Source organism: Myiozetetes cayanensis, unplaced genomic scaffold (genome assembly GCF_022539395.1).
Source record: "Myiozetetes cayanensis isolate MyiCay16 unplaced genomic scaffold, myiCay2020 scf4, whole genome shotgun sequence".
Classification (NCBI taxonomy): domain Eukaryota; kingdom Metazoa; phylum Chordata; class Aves; order Passeriformes; family Tyrannidae; genus Myiozetetes; species Myiozetetes cayanensis.
Window position 1 is genome coordinate 6,368,065 of NW_026087631.1, and position 17,217 is coordinate 6,385,281.

General features: G+C 40.4%; 1 protein-coding gene across 5 annotated transcripts in view; it reads left to right on the forward strand.

Moving 5' to 3' along the window:
- Window positions 1-17,217, forward strand: part of PIGG (phosphatidylinositol glycan anchor biosynthesis class G) — an 82,959-nt gene that overhangs the window by 16,436 nt on the left and 49,306 nt on the right. For all 5 annotated transcript variants that reach the window (XR_007630458.1, XM_050328594.1, XM_050328595.1 and 2 more), the window contains exons 7-9: window positions 2,732-2,949; window positions 5,636-5,917; window positions 12,487-12,944. Coding sequence is in view for 4 of the 5 variants with exons in the window: in XM_050328594.1 (XP_050184551.1) it covers window positions 2,732-2,949; window positions 5,636-5,917; window positions 12,487-12,944 (958 nt within the window). In the remaining variant the exon portion in view is untranslated. The remainder of the gene's footprint in view (window positions 1-2,731; window positions 2,950-5,635; window positions 5,918-12,486; window positions 12,945-17,217) is intronic.

Consider the following 17,217-nt stretch of genomic DNA (forward strand, 5'->3'; position numbering starts at 1 on the left):
AAATCACTCACTCATATGTGGATTTGACTAGTCATCTTACATAACATGGGCAGAATGAGTTTGGTGGGCAGTAACACGGAAAGAGGTAGATGAGAATGAAATAAAAATGCTAAAAAAGGGAGAGACTGAGCAAGAAGCATGACAAGTGAGCAGAATAGGAGCAGAAGATGTGGAGGGAATTTATTTATGTATCAAAATATGGCTTGAACTCATTTTGGTGTTCTGTGTAATGAAATAGTATCATGTCAAATCTCAGTTTGATTAAAGCTCATTTTAGATGATCCTTTATGGATGTCCTCAAAAGTATGAATATTTAACTCTTATTTCAAACATACTGTTAGAGAAACTTTACAGGGAATTAATTTTTCAGAGAACTATGGGAAGGAAATAAAATCATCCCTGTGTACTGGCAGCTCTCCTGATATGTAAATGTTTGCTGCTGGCTGAATTGTACTTTCTAGCAGATGTCTAAAAGCCTCCTGCATCACAGGATCAGCATGCTTTGGAGTCTGCTAGAAGTCTTGGGAGAACAGACTGGACACTGTGAGTTAAATGTTGGTTTCTAAAATTCCCACTTTGAATGCAGTAGATCACAAAGCGTCTTGTATGATAAGAGACTTACAAGAGGTAGGCACAATTCTTTCATAACTGTACAAGAATTGTGAATAGACATATTCATCTTCATTCACTTGAAATAAAATTAAAAATGTTTCTGGATTTAATACTGTACTTTTACTGAAAAGGCTTAGCAAAAAATATAGTGGTTTTTTTCCCACATCTGATATACTGTTCATCTACCAGGGGTAAAAATGAGCTGTAACGTAAGACTTTGTGACACCAAAGTTATTTCAGTTATTGCTTTAACCTTTACTATCTGAAATTGTACAGCAAATGTATTACCTTACCTTTAGCTAAGAAGGGAAGAATTGCAAGTTATATAAAAATTTCCAAATTGACCCTTTTACTTTTTACACTTAGGTTGTCTTTAACTTTCAAGTGAAATTGCAGGGAAATAACAAGGGCTATTAATCTGAAGTGAAAGCAAATATTTTTTTTTTGCAAGAAATACAGATAAATGTACATATTCATGCACAGCATAATGTTCAGTGAGATGCAAGTTACGCTTTTGCTTTCCATGTGTTGTCAACTGAATTTATATTGTGAATCCTTACTACGCTCAGTGATCAATATTTTAAAAAGAGAATTACAAATTTGGTAAGTTAGGAATGGAATACTATAGTCATCTAGTCCAACCTTCCTGCTCAAGCAGGGTCCCCTACAACACTACTCAGGAATGTGTCCAGACAGCTTTTGTGTATCTCCAGAGAAGGGCTCTGCAACTTCTCTGTGCAACCTGTTCCAGTGCTCAGTTGCCTGCACAGTAAATAAGGACTTCCTTGTGTTCAGGTAGAACTTGCTGTGTTCCACTTTCTGCCTGTTGCCTTTTGTCCTATTGCTTGGCACCACTGAGAAGCGTTAGGCTCCATCCTCTTCACACCTCCCTTCAGATAATTGTATGCACTGATAAGGTCTCCTCTCAGTTGTTTCTTCTTGAGGCTGAACAGGCCCAGCTCCCTCAACCTTTCCTCACATGAGAAATGCTCCAGTCTCTTAGTCATCTTTGTAGCCTTATGTTGGACTCGCTCCAGGAACTCCTTGTCTCTTATTTGCTGAGGAGCTCAGGACTGGACACAGCTCTGGATGTGCCTTGGCTGAGCTGAGTAGAGGGGCAGGATCACTTCCCTTGACCTGCTGGCAATGTTCTTCCTGCTGCACCCCAGGATCCCATTGGCCTTCTTGGCCACACGGGCACACTGCCGGCTCATGGACAGCTTGCTGTCCCTCAGGACCCCCAGGTCCTTCTCCACAGAGCTGCTTTCCAGCAGGTTGGCCCCCAGCCTGTGCTGGTGCCTGGGGTAATTCCTCCCCAGGTGAGGATCCCGCACTTGCCTTTGTTGAATTTCAGATGGTTCTCCTCTGACTGTCTCATCAACCCATCAAGGTCCTTCTGAAGTGCTGCACAGCCCTCTGTGGTATCAGCTACTCTTTCAAGCTTTCTTGTCAGCAAACCTGCTGAGGATGCATCTGCCCCTTCCCGAAGTCACTGATGAACAAGTCAAACTACACTGGAGCCGGTATCGACCCTTGGGTGACACCACTAGTGACAGGCCTCCAACTAGACTTTGCACTGCTGATTACAATCCTCTGAGCCCTACCATTCCTTCAGTTCTCAGTCCACCTCACCATCCACTCATCCAGCCTGCACTATCAACTAATGCAGTGTTTGTGTCTCCTTTGGTGTTTCTTTTAGAGATCAACTAGGTGATCATTTCCCACTCAGCTTGTACAATATGCCCAGGATAGTGAGTGGTTCCAGTGGAAAACTTTTTTTTTTTTTTTTTTTTTAACAGGATCTAAAGCATTTGAATTGTTTGTCCTGGAAACTTTTTGCAAAAGTGAATGAATATTTAAATAAGTTTGTCAATTGTTAGAGACCTTGACATTTTATTAAGTTAGGGATTAATTGCTTTTATTCTGAGTAACTGGCTCATCATGGTATTGCTACAGGGAGATGTTGTAACTTTGTAGGTCTGAAAAAAGCTTCAACCCCCATAGCAATTATATATTTTTATGTATTATACAAGCAAATATAAAAATATGATCACAACTCTAATTAATCCTCCTTTGTTCATGCATCCTTTTGCTTCTTTTCTTTTCTCCCACCGCCCAGATCCTGGATATGAACATTTTAAGATAGCAGAAAAATCCCATGGTAATTGGATCAAACTGTATTTAGAGGGGAATAATTCAGAAATACTCTTAAATCTTGGCAAAAAGGTCCTGAAGCAATACTTGGAGGCCCTCAAGACTCTGAGTTCTTCACTAAGCAAACAAGTGGCACAATATGACATGTATTCGATGATGGTGGGGACTGTGATCATTATGGAGGTATGAAAATAGATCTTTCAGTGAAAAGGTTAAGTGTACAAAAGTAAAAGTATCTTGGTTTTGACTATTTAATGTATACACTTACTGGTCTTAAAAATTACCAAGTATGAATTCTTAGAATTGGCTGACATTCTGCTTGGATGAGGTTAATACTCTTTTTAATAATCTGGCCTTTATAATGATTCAAGAGTGCTTTTGATGTGAATTACTAATGTTTCAGCATAGCTAGTTACAGTAAATATGCAGATGTACTACAATTTAAATTACTCCCGTATTATTTAGCCTTCTATTTTTGAGTAGCTTTGCTGCATTTAAAAAAAAAAGGTCTAACAAGTAAATTCCTACCCGTTCCTCTTTATCTATCAGTGTAGCTGCTCAAAACAGGCAATGCCTTATATGGACAATTTTCACAATTCCAGGAATTGTTCTTCACACTGATGGGTTTAGAGCCCTGAAATAAATACTTGCTGTGAGGTGTTGGGTTGCCACATTGTATCTCCTGTAGGAATAAAGATAAGATATGCCATGTCTGGAATTTTAAGTGGATTTCTTCAACTGATCTTTTGGGCAAAACTCAAATGCTGGAAATAGCCTCAAAAGCCTGGAAATAGTGTAATGCTTTGAGAACCATGCTGAAGGAGTAGCATGCCTGGACACTGAACTTCTATGTACCAGAGTTTGCACTGACCTTTTAGATTACAACATTGTCAACTTTTGTAAGTAAAAACATTTTTCCCTAGGATGGAGGTACCTACTACAAGCTTAACTTAGTCCTTGAATGTGGTGCTGTACAAGACTCTCTTACTGTTCAGTGCCTGGAATAGATAACAGCATGTGAGCAGCTCATTAATATTTGAGTTTCCTCTATCCTGGCAAGGATCTGTGCCTTGTCTCCTATGCTCTGCTCCTTGCATACAGAGTATTTCTGAAATGGCTTTGTGGTTAGACTGCTTGGTGGGGTTTGTCCCTCTGCTGATCACCTCACAGGGATGAGTTCCACTGTGCCCTTGGGTAGATGAGGTGGTGGGTTCTGCTCTACAGATGGAGGATCTGGAGATGGACAAAGTCCAGTGCAAAGCTGAAGTGCTCATATTTCTTTCTTGTTCCTTTGTTTTGGGAACCTGTGTATTCAAGCTGTGGGCAACTGAAGCACTGGATTATTTTTTACCTCATGAAATGTTTGTAAATGCTTACTGTTTCTAGAAAACAAATCTTAGGTATTATTCTCAATGGACCTTTGTTAAAGACACATGCAGCTTACTAACCATGGAAATTTTCAATTTTTCGTTGAGCAGTGCGTGCTCAGCATCACTGCAAGACTTGGTGCAAAACAACTGGAGTTTTTTTTATTTTATCCAGCGTAATACTCAAGAAACTGCCTTGCTTTCCAAAATCTTTTTCTTTTGATACATATTTTCCACCTTCACTGAATAAATAACAGTAGTGAAACTCATATGTCACTTCAAAATACACCGTGCTAGAAGTGCTGTTTATTGGATGAGGAGGGTACCTCTGGGACATGGACTGATAATAATGCACTTTCTCAAAAGACCTACATTTAGTTTTGTAGATAACTGGTGCCTTCCTACCATGACTGCTGTCTTTGTTTTAATTTTAAGTTCTGTGTTAAATGTAAGACCCAAGCCAGTTCGCTACTCTGAAACTGTATATTTTCATGACCAAATGAAATGTGGAGTAGAATATGATGAAGCAGCAGATGAGTGCAATGCATTTGATGATTTTTGGTCTACTTTACTGCATCTCACTGTAATGTGGGAAAAATTTAGGCAGAGGTCTTCACAAGTGACAGTGAAAGATTGCAGGTTGGCAGTAGTCTGTTTTTATCTTGATTTGTTTTAATCTTGCCCTAGCAGAGGCTGATTGAGGTCAGTGTAGTCCTGGCTCCATCTGTTCAGCTTGCAAAGCATTTTAGCATGTGGCTGAAGTTTCTTATTTTTTGTAAAGGTTTGTACACAAGTAGCAGAAATTTTCATTGTATTATTCATCTCCACTGCTGCAGTTACCCGAAAGAAAACTTGGAATTCTGCCTGATCTGTGTGCAGGTTAGGGCAAAGTTAAAATAAAATCAATAAATCAAATTAAGATGAGGAGAGGTACAAAAAATAAATAATGAGAGAATTCATAAGCTTGAAATTCAGCATACACTTGTGTGATAGTATGAGAATTTCCTCTGGTTTGAGAAGCTGCTTACCTCAGCAGGATCTCATATATGTGTATCTCTCATAAAGGAGGTAAATTGCTTTTGATAGAGTGCATGTAACTTCAGGCATTTATAGGCGACAAGTAATAGGTCAAATTTGTTTGCTTAGGAACTATTTTGATGTTGGGAGTTAAAGCTCTTACTTTTACAGGGAATAAAGATCATACATATTATCAGTTACCACAAGTGAGGATCCAAGTGGTAATTTATTAAACGTGGGAACTGGTGTGTCCAAGCCCTTAATAAATGAAAACACTATCTTGGATTCTCCCATTTATATGGAAATACCTTACTGGGGAAAAAAACCTCTACATAGTTCTTCACAGGGGTTTTATTTTGTGAAGTTATGTACTAGCAGAGTGACATGGATGACAACAGCATGATTTTTTTTTTGTGTGAATTCTCACTGTATGTTTTAGCTAACCCCAGTTTTTAAAGTATTAATTCTCTGGTTTTTTCCCCTAGGTTCTGCTGCTGCTTTTGCTCAGTGTTCCAAAAGCCCTGAGCAAGCGGGCAGAATTTGAAGTGCCGCTCTCCCCTCCACTATTCTCTCTGCTGTTTTATTTGATGTGTCTGATGCTGTGTGCAGTTCATGTCATTGTATGCACATCGGCAGAAAGTTTGTGCTATTTCTGCAGTATGTCCTGGCTAACAGCAGTTGGAGTGATGATGCTGATTTCTGCACTCATGTGTGGTATTTTATCTGCTATTGCAAAGATCTATGAGAATTCCCGACTTCCGCTGAAGGTGAGAGCATGTGTTAATTATGGTTCAAAATGTTTTGCTTTTCATGGTGTGCTTTCAGTTAAAATTTTGTTAAGTTTTTCTCTCTGTGTGCCTAAAGAAGTTTTTATTTTGTAATGTAATTTGAATAATTTAAAGTTGTAATTGAAGTGTGGTGTTTTCACTGTGGCATGATACCAATTGCCACAATGAAGATCACAGAAGTGCTTATTTTGACATTACTTGAGGAAATGTTGTAAATATTATAAAATATTTTGCGTTTGACTTCATGAGATCGGAAACAGTTATGCTGTGTACAAATTCCGTGTTGTTACACGATGATGTTTCGCAGTTGCAGTTGAAGCAAGATGTGTATACTTTGCAACAACGTGCACCAGTGATCATAGAATCATAGAATTAGCCAGGTTGGAAAGGACCTCTGAGATCATCAAGTCCAACCCTTGATCCAAGTGAATCCAGTGATCCATGGTCTGGTAGATGCCATAGTTACCAGATCATGGCACTAAGTGCCACATCCAATCTCATCATAAAAACCTCCAGGGACTGAGAATCCACCACCTCCTTGAGCAGCCCATTCCAATGTCTGATTACCCTCTCTGTAAAGAATTTCTTCCTAACATCCAACCTAAACCTCCCCTGACAGAGCTTAAGACCATGCCCTTTTGTCTTACTGATAGCTGCCTGGGAGAAGAGACCGACCCCCACCTGGCTACAACCTCCTCTCAGGGAGTTGTAGAGAGTGATGAGATCTCCCCTGAGCCTCCTCTTCTCCAGACTAAACAGCTCCCTCAGCCTCTCCTCGTAGGGCTTGTGTTCAAGCATAGGGATGTGCTGTTTTTTAAATGGACTCAGTTCACTTTTGCCATTTCTGATTTGTTCTGCTTAGTGTTCTTATTAGCTTTCTGTATTTTATTGTAAATGAGATAGACATTAGTTTTAGAAAAAGGAAAAATAATATGGTCTTGGAATGGATGTGGACGTCGGCATTGGAATAATTCATGCTTCAGTGTATTCTGTAGAAACCTCACATTTACTTACTTTTTTCCATCTTTTTACCAGTTTTTCTAATTTTAGTAGACAACAGGAATCTAAATATGATGACTTTCTAGACCTGCATAAAATTTACGGGCATTCCACTTCAATAGCATTGAGACCAATTGCAACAGGTGATAAGTTTCTTCCCCAGGTGGATAGAATCAGAGTTATAAAATATATCTGGTCTGGGTTGGAAGGGACCTGAAAGATCATCCAGTTCCAAACCCTTTCTCTGGTCAGGGATAGCTTTCACTGGACCAGTTTGCTCAGAGCCCCTCCAGCCTGGCACGGAACACTTCCAGGGATAAGGTATCCACAACTTCTCTGGGCAACCTGTTCTAGTGCCTCACCACCCTCACTGGAAGTGGATCAACTGCTTCAAGTTGATAGTACACAAATGAGGAGGTTTTCAGCAATGCTTTCCAGGGTTTTGTGTGTGTTTGTTTCTTCAAGGCTGGGGCAGGTAGGAATAAAAAATACTCGATTCTCTATCCCAGGTCTGTCTGTGATCATTTTCCTCCTTGAGATATATCTGACAATGTGGAAAGCTTAAACATGTCTTATGAAGTGTAGGTAATAGTAATTCTGATCGGGGCAGACATGACTTTGTATTCAGACCTGTAGAAATACATTTTTGTCCTTCTGTCTTCAGTCCTATTCCATAGGTGACTGTATTGCTGGATGTGCATCTCATCTCGCCAAAGTCAGATAGGCTTCATTCCAGCCATGGGTAAAAGCAGTGACCTGGTTTTGATTAACGTTTCATCCCCCTTTCCAAAAGAATGCCTAGACTCTGCGGGAGAAACTGGTTGTCTTTGTGTGCTCTGTGTTGATCCTGGAGGGCCTTCTGTGTGAGTTAGGAGTGCCACTTGTGATAAAGTAACTCTAAATCCAAGTGTGTGTGACGTGCGCGTCTCCACGGTGAGAATCTGTGGATGGGGCCCACTTCTGAAAGGGCTGTGAAGCCCTGATCTTCCCATGGCAGGAGCAGAGTCCTGAATCACGGTCTCTGCCGGCTAAAAAAGGCTAAAAAGCCTTTTCCAAGCTCAAGCTGTACGATAAAGTGTAGGTATTTTAGAAGTAATTAAGATAAGCTCTCCTGTTAATGGCTTCAGAGCTTTTTTCCTTCAAATTGTTTCCGTTCACATCTAAAGATTTCTCTGAAGTGCTTCTCATTTGTAATGCTTTTTTTTCCCACTGTGGCTGAATATAGAAACTGATTACCAAGTTCATGAATTTTCTGAAGACCAGTGCAGGCAGTGTTAACATCTGCTTCCTGACTGTTATTTATAGATTCTGATTGCTATGTTTCTAGCAGTACCAGTCCCTTCTTTTAATGATACTTAAGGCTTTAAATAGTTCTGCAGCCCTTTATGAGCTCAAAAAAATCATCAAAAATTTTAACTTTTTGTTCATAGCCTCACTGTAATTGCTTGGTAGTTGACATAAGTATGGTATTTACTACTACTAGTTGTGGGTTTTATCTCCCTGTTTCTGATAGAAATAAAAACTAAGTTGTTTTGAAACTAGACCACAAAAGTTAAAGCTTGTCAAATACAGTTTTTGAGAATTTTCATTATGCAGAATTATAGTGGGTTTTTACTGCATAAAGAAATTGTTCCTCTTTCGGTTTATTTTGAAGTACCCTGTTCATCTTACAATATTTTTGGGGTTCCTCCCCTATGTGATATTCTTGGTTAATTGAACAGTGATACATTTTTATGGAGTTACACCTAAAATTTTTTTGGCATTTTTTGACTTGGGGGAGAAAAAGGGTGACTGGGTGGTGTCTTTACCAGATAGCTTTCAAAAATGATCCTAAACTGCTTTGAAAACGTAGGAGCAAGTGTCATCTGCAGTACTTTGCTGTGGTGGGTCTGGCTGAGCCGAGCAGAAGATAGACTACAGGAGGTTTTATTTCAAAGTGAAGAAGTTTCAAAATTTACTGGTCAGAGATTCACATATTTTATCATTTATGTACTGGTATTTCTGTGAGCTAGCAAGATATGTTCAAAGACAGGGCAAGAGGTCAGTTTCTGTATTAATTGCTAATGCTGGTACATTGGTTGTTAAAGGTGCCTTGGCTTGGGAGATCATATGCTTAGATTTGAAGGCTGGAACTTATAAATTTCTGAACAAAAGATTCTCTGTTAAGTTTGATTGCCAAGATATCGGTTAGAATCAGACAGGTCTTCCAGTGTCTGGAATGTCTGCTGAGTTCCTGAGGGTTGGACGTGCTCAGCAGCTAGAAAGACAGAGCTGTGAATAGCAGAGTAAGACCTGCATTTCTGTGCCTTTAAACCACATCTAAGAACTAAGTACAGTCTAAGTATTCTAAAGTCACACTGTATGTGATACCAGACTCATACCTAGTAAAGCACAGTTCCTGTGTAAGGGATTGCCAGTATATTTAGAAAACCTCGATGGAGATATCTTCAGAATTTCTTAGATTACCGAGGCTCAGGAGATTATAATTTGCAACTTAATTTTTGAATTTGCGTAGTGATTTAACTCTGATCTGAAATGTGGTTTATCAGTAAATGGCATTGGATTTTAATCCTTTGATGTGAAGGTAGGAGTAATTTTTTTCTCTTTTCACTGGAGTTGTGAGAGACAAGCAGGCAAGAAATACAGATTTTGACCCTGGGACATTTCACACTAATGCCATTGTTTTCATGAGAGTTTTGTGTATTCCTTATTGATAAAGCATCACTTCTTCAGTTTTCATATCAGTTACTGACAGCAACCAGATACAAGAGACCAACCATTCCATAGATTTTCTGTTATGTCTTATAAAGAAGATGAATCATATCAAAGACTTGTTCATTGTCATTTATTGAGGATCTCAGATTCCTTTGTCTTTTCAAGCAGATAATACTTACATGCTCATTATTTAGTTAGCCAAGATCTTTAAGGTCAGCATGATGGAATTATTGGAATTTAAACTTTCGGTAGTTCAGTCATGTACTGTTCTTGTCTCAGCTTTGTAAATTTCGTGCTCTTTGGTCTTTGCACAGAATACCTTGTCCTTTTATTCCAAATACCAGCTTATGGTATTTGCTTTTCAGAATAGAGTACTAAACAAACCAGAGTGGTCTTTTGAGCACCAAAGAAATTTCAAATACTAGTAAATTTAGATTGGCCCTGGACATTTTTTTTAGTTTATTAATATTTTTCCCCCTATTATGTTGTGTGTAACCTCATGGGACCTTTTTTTTGTTGTGGGTAGTTTGTTGGGTTTTTTTTAAAGTGAAATGACTTTGGTGTAGTGTGTTCTTTAACAAAAGAGGAAATGAAAGGGCTGTGAGTAGGTGATAACTGTAACTATACCTCCTGCATTCTTTCATAAAATTTTGATTCCAGAGAGGGTTAATGAGGTTTTTGCATCAGTGTGTTTGTTGTCTTCTCCATGTTACATGGTCCTGCTTATTAAACAAAAGTACATATGCTGCTGTCAGTAAGTCATAAAAACAAGTGAGACTTGCATCTGAGATGCTCAGAGATACTTGTATTTTTTACACCTGCTTTCTTTTTACCTGCTTTTTTGTTACCTGCTCCAAGATTATTGAGTTTCGATATTCTTCTAACCTATGATTGAAACAGTTCAGGAATTGTAGTACACTGTGCATTTTTTAACGAGAGTATTTCCTCTGTGAATTTTGTCTCTGTGAATATTCACCATGTTTTTTTAAAGTTTGTTCATAGGTCAAATGTAGGAGGATGATGTGGTTGAAATATGCGGTTAAAGAAATGAATGTGACAGTAGGTTCAGAGATCTTTGTTCTGAAGTAAAAATGGCATGCAGTAGTTTTGATTTGGCTTTTAAATTGTTATCGGGTGCTTAAAATACCAGTTTAAGAAGTAGTTTGTGATATTCTCTAATAGAACAAAAATTGAGAAAATAAAACGGTAATAGATAATTTTGACTGTGTTTTTCTCAAAATACTTCACAAGTGTGTAATGCTGTTTGTTAAGGTGTGTTAAGAAGCTCCTGCTGGCTTTGGTGTTCTCCAGGGCTGGAGTGTTTGTCTTGCTTTGGTGCTGGAGCCCAGCTGTCCCTGCCTCTGGTGATCCAGGGTCACTTTTCCTGTCGCTGACACCCTGACCTGTCTTGCTTGCACTCTGACCTCTCCAGCTGCTGGCACCGAGGGCTCAGAGTCCTGATGGCCAGTGGTCCCCAGTCCAGTCACTCTGGCACATGGACAGCCACGTGCTGCAGTCACTGGCACTGCAGATGTATGGGTCCAGTGATCCGTGATCCTGCTCCAGCTGCTGGCATTTGCTTTTCCTTGCTCTGGGCTCAAGTTGCTGACATGCAGGCTTTTTCACAGCTGTTTGCAGCGGCACCTCGCAGTGCTCACAGGTGGGAGCTGCAAAATAAGATAGGACAGGATTTAATAAGACAGGATGGACAACAGTGACCAGGCTCAGTCAGAAAAGTGCACTGACTGGCTCCTGCTTGTATGTAACTGGCTCCTTTACCCTTTCTCCTCTCACTTTGCTCTCTGCTTCCATCCTGTTCCCCATCACCCTCTTTTCCCCACTTTTAACCACTTCCTGTATCATTACTTAAGGAGTTGGCCAGATGTCAGATATCCATAATACCTGTGGTCTGTCACTCGCCCCTTATCTGTTATAAAGTCCAGACTGAAGCTCTTCAGAGCTATGCCTGTGATTTCCTAATGGCCTGTCAGTTAATGGCTGAAGAGTTTTGGTCATCTTTGTGGTCTCCCTTAGTGCTTACTTATCATGTTTGTGTCTCTGTGTGATCTCTTTATGGCTTTCCCTGTGTGCTGAATGGTTCTCTACATGATAACATCAATGAACTGGGTGCTCTCAACAACTTCCACACGCCCTTACGCTCTCTTTTTAGCCCTATCGTCGAGGGTAGTGATGATGAGGCAATTCCAATTATCCACTGAGAACAGGAAATCGCACTAATGGAGACATGAGACAAAAAATATTGTGGTTTTAGGTAGGCACTGTGTGTGAAGTAAATAATAGATGGGTAAGGTTTAAAGTAGATTTTATGATGAAAGACGCATTTCAAGCTAGACAAGGTTAAGGGGTGCCATCAGACAGCAACTTTTGTTAATTTGAGTAGCGAAGGCTGTCACTGTATTGTGCTGAGGATATCACAGGTTTAAACTATTAGAAAATTACTTATTATCTGTATCTTAAGTTTGATTTCTGCATGGTTTCTATTTTTACTTCTACAAATGTGCAACAGGGAGTGAAGTTGTTTAGAACCTTCTGTCACAGGATGGTAGGGAATCTGTACAGTTATGATTATTATTCATAGAGAAGTTTCATCCCTTAAACAGAATGCAATTATAAAAATTATTACTATGCTAAATATGCTACACTGAAATGATTCTTGTGTAAGTTTTTGAGATTTGTTAAGATAGAAATAACTTGTCTCATGATTTATTTTGTTTTCTTAGAGGAAATTGCTGTAAGCACACTGTGAATACTTACACATGAGAAATTTTTATATCCTTTCATCACTCCTGTTTTGTTTTTTGGTTTTTTTTCAGAATCCAGTTGTGTCCAGTTCTAGTTGGTCAGAAATAGATGTGCTGATTCTGGCTGGAACAATTGGCCATGTTTTGAGTTTGGGGGCAAGCAGTTTCATAGAAGAGGAGCATCAAACTTGGTATTTTCTTATCAATACGCTTTGTTTGGTGCTGTGTCAGGAGCTTTGTAGAAATAATTTTCTTCTAAAAGAATGTGACCTTCAACATAGCACCAATGTGAAGCAAAATTTTGATAGTCTCGGGGAAACCTCTGAGTGCAAGAATATAGACATTCCAGCAGCAGGTAGTTCAAAATTGGACAAGGCCGCGTCTTCCTCTGAATTCATGGAAGGATCATATAAATGGATAAGCGTAGCAACTCCATGGGTCATCCTTATTTGCTGTCGGCTGCTTCGATCCTTGAATCAGACAGGTGTCCAGTGGGCTCATCGGCCAGACTTTGGACACTGGTTGACAAGGTGGGTATCTGATTTACTGTCACTCCTTCTGCCTTATTTGAAAACTAATGTGTGTTTCATTTGGTGAAGTACATATGTGTTTCTGTGCAGTCTGTGATTAGAAGGTGCTGCAAACGTGCAAAGCAGATAAATAGTGAGGTAAAATTCCTCGTGTACTATCAGTAGTTCATAATCTTTGCCCCGCACCATGACTTATCTAATTAATGCCAATTATACACGATAGGTTTATCAGAAGCAAAAAGTAAATATTTTCCGTATGTAAGTCAGGATTGTCTGGTTGGAGAAATTAAAAATCGTTTAATAGAATTAAACCCTTGAAATTAAGACAGGAAGGTTCTGCAGAATTCCGAACTTTATGAAGTCACAGGAGAAGATGCTTCATGTAGAATTTTTTTTATTTGTCTATCACAGGCTTTTAACGTGTGGGTGGAAAACTGAAGGAATTTTTTGAGTGTAATATGATAAACAAGAAGAGGAATTTTTTTGTAACTTGAAGTACACCAGAGAAGAGCTTCTGCTTTTTCTAATACCTTAGTATTTTGCAGAACTACAGTCTTTATTCAGCCATAAAAATTACGCGAGATTTGAACTGTCTTCTGTACTTCAGTTGGTGGATGGAGAAGCAATACCTTGTGACTGCCTAGCTAAGGTTTTGCAGGCAGCAGATGAAGAGGCTGTGCTGTGTAAGATAAATAGATTTCTTGCCAGTTCCTTACAACACATGGATGAAATGTCATTCATCATTCATTAAAAACGACATGAGCAAATGGACCAATATGAGACTTGTTATTTATTGGCAACCTCACAGATGAAATACTAATTGCTGTGACAGGCATGAGTGCTGAAAGACATGAGTTAGGAGGGGATTTATTGCATATAGTGGTTGTTCTATACCAGAGCTTTCACTGTGCCTTCGTGCTCCTGAGATGAGGCGAGGGATCAAGGAAAGAATATTGTATATTGTACATCAACTCCACATGATAGATAACTCCTGCATTTTGAGCTAAGCCAATGTGTGAGCAGGATGGGGCGTGATTTGGTGGGACCATGAGAATTTTGACAGTTAATCCTGGGCCAGATGTTTTCTTCAGACTGGCAACCCTTTTCTTTGGAATGTGCTGGTGCCACAAAGGCATGGAGCAAGGACCTGATACTCCTGCAGCTGAAAAAATTGTGTTTGTTTCAGATATATGCTTTTACTCATGTGGTGCACTGGGACTGTTTACTGACTCTTGCAAATGTTACCAGCTTTCTAAAAATTCTGTGCACATTTGGACTTGGTTTCCAAAGATCCTGCTTCAGTTTAATGTGCTCCTGCCTCTGATTTCACGGTGCTAGGTATGTCTGTAGAGCAGCAAAACCTATTCCAGCCTTGGCCTGTAGGGTCTCAGGGAGATAGCACAGGTAGAGCATAGCTTGCAGATAGAGCAGGTGCCTCCAGGGCTTCCTGATTTATAACAAAAGTTGGGTAATCCTGGGAAATCCTATATACCCAGGTCTAACACCTACTACCTGTCAGGAGCTTCCAAGCAACCAACTCAGGTAAACCCAGGGCTTTGTACACCTGTTCTGGCTTCCTCTGGGGTTTTGCTGTTGTTGTTGAGGAAGGAGTGGGGAGAAGGGACGGAGGAGGTTATTTTTGTGTTTTTTGCCCCTATAAATTGGAATTTGTGTGAATTTGAACATGTCCATATCTTTCTCTGTACTGAGTAACCCATAACTGGACCCAGGGTTGAACACCAGGGGAAGAAACAGCCTTCCTCAGTCTTCTGGTAATGTTTTTCATGATGCAGCTCCAAATGCTGTTGGTTGTGTTTGCTGCAAGGGCATGTTGAATGCTGATTATCAAGTCAGGAGTTCATCAGGGTGCTCAGAGCCACCTCTGAAAAGAGGGTCAGCCTCCATCTGTCCTGATGTGTGTAGCTCTTTGTTCCAAGGTGCAGGACTTGCCTCTTGCCCTTGTTGAACTTCATGAAATCCCTGATGGGCCATTTCTCCAGCCTGTCGAGGGGCCTTGGAGTGTCAGCAGACCCACCTACTCTCCCAACCACTGCTCCCAGTTCTGTGTTGTGTGCAGATTTCCTGAAGGGACACTGCCCCATCGTTCAGGTCATTAATGTAGACACTGGCCCCAGTGTGAAGTCCTGGGGTTGACAACTAGCGACTGGCCTTCAGGTGGACTTTGTGCTTCTGATGGGAACCCTGTGAATCCAGCATTTGAGTAGTTTTCAGTCCACCTGACTGCTTTACAGTCTTCCACTGAGCTTGTCATCTCATCACAGGAGTCTGTCAGGTTGATTATTCTCCTTCATAAAGCCATCGCAATCCTCTTATTGAAGCTATCTGCTTCCCCCTTCAGTAAGGCTGAAGTACAGCAGCTAGATATCAAAAAGCCAAAAAGCTTCAGAATTTTACAGGTGAATTGCTCCCTGTGTTCTCTGTCAAATTATGGCCTCACATTGGGCATATTTGCTTGGGTCTCGAAGCAAGTAGAAGAGAAGAGGTTGTACATCTACACTCTTAGGCTGTGACTGATTATTTGGCTGTAACAGGGTATTGGAGGAGCTCTTGCCACACAAGGCAAGGTACTTGCTCTCTTACTCTTCCCCTCACTGACCCTGTATTTTACCTGTTTGCATGTCAGTATGGTGAACTAAATCACTGAATAGATGTGGCTGGAAAAATAACTCAAGATGGCATGGGAAACACTTGGCTTTCTGCTGGATCACAGCCTGATTTACCATCAGGCTCCATAGGCAAATGGACTGGCTAGTAGTAGGAATGCAGGAAGGGAAGAGTGTACAAGTCAACACTGCTGTTGTTGGAATTACTGTAGAAACAGAATGTGGAAGTATCTGCATCTTTTGAAGCGCTGCAGACATAAAGAGTTCGTTCTTTCTTTCTGCCATTGTCAAGCGTTCCTTACAAGAACCTGCATGCCTTTCAGATATGATTGAGAAAGAAGCAGTGATTCACAAACTTGTGTTTTGGGGGGCTTAAAAACACTGTACAGGAGTCCAGAGTGCTGTGGCAAGCTAAGAGTGCATGTGATTAGGGCTGTCACACTTCAGCATTCTCCCTTTCACTGATGTGTTTAGGCAGCAGGTGAAAGAACAGAACCCTGGCAGCCCAGGCACAGGCTGGCTTGGGCTGCTGTGGAGCTATATCCTGACTTTAACAATGGAGCAGCTTTTAGCCTAACAAGAGAATACAACATGTCACCATGCTGATGTATACTTCAGTTGCTTTATAGGTTTAAAAGATTAGCAGCATTTGAAGTATACGAAGTTTGGACTCGACTGATGGGATGGTAGTTGAGTTCTTGAGTTCTGTCGTTCACTGGACAAACTTCAGGAAGATCAGTCAGTGATGCAACTAAATCTTTACACATCCTGGGGTTTGTAAAGTGTTAGTGGAGCCCCTGGTGGTCTAGTGGTAAAGGCGCCGCACTATCACCGCGGAGACCCGGGTTCGATTCCCGGTCAGGGCCACTCCCGGGCAGGTGGGGCTCGTTAGCCCTTAAAGGCAACCCACCTACGTCCTAAGGACCTCGCTGCCACCGTCCAAGCTCGCTTGGCCCCGGCAGATGAACCTTAGGATTAAAGGGTGGGCTCAGTTCCGCGCACACTGTGTCTCACCTAAAAAATCCAATGCGCAGGCTGGAAGGTGTAAAGACCTTCCCCGGATCTTCGCTCGCGAAGACTGGCCATTATTATTATTAAAGTGTTAGTGAATTCCTATTTGGCAAACACGTTTGTATTTTCTTTGGTTAGAGGTTTTAACGTCTTTGTTCCTTCTCCTTTACAAGAGAACAGGGTGGTAGAGATGTCTGTTTCCCAAGTGTTTTGATCAAGATTGAGGTGATGTGTTTTCCTTAACAGCATGAATTAAAAGTTGGTGATAAACTGAGTTGCATAAAGCACTTATTCCTCTTCCCAAAATGCATTGCTAGTCTGTAAGGTTGATTGTTGTTTTATTTTTAGCATGAGTTTAATTTGCATAGTTATGTCTTAATAGCTCCCTTTTTACTAATAAGTATTTAGAACTTTACTCATATCGTTTGTACCCTTGTTAGTTTGAGTTGCAGCTATTCAGGCTTTTTCTAACCAGTCTATTATTTTGTCTCTAAAATGAATTAATTAACAAACTGCCCTCTTTTTTTATTCCCCTATATTGACCTTTTAGACATCTGGGCTCATACTCAGACTAATATTTTGCTTATCTGGACAGTGCTTAGTGCCCTCAGCATTTGAGACAGAGAGACTGTTATCCA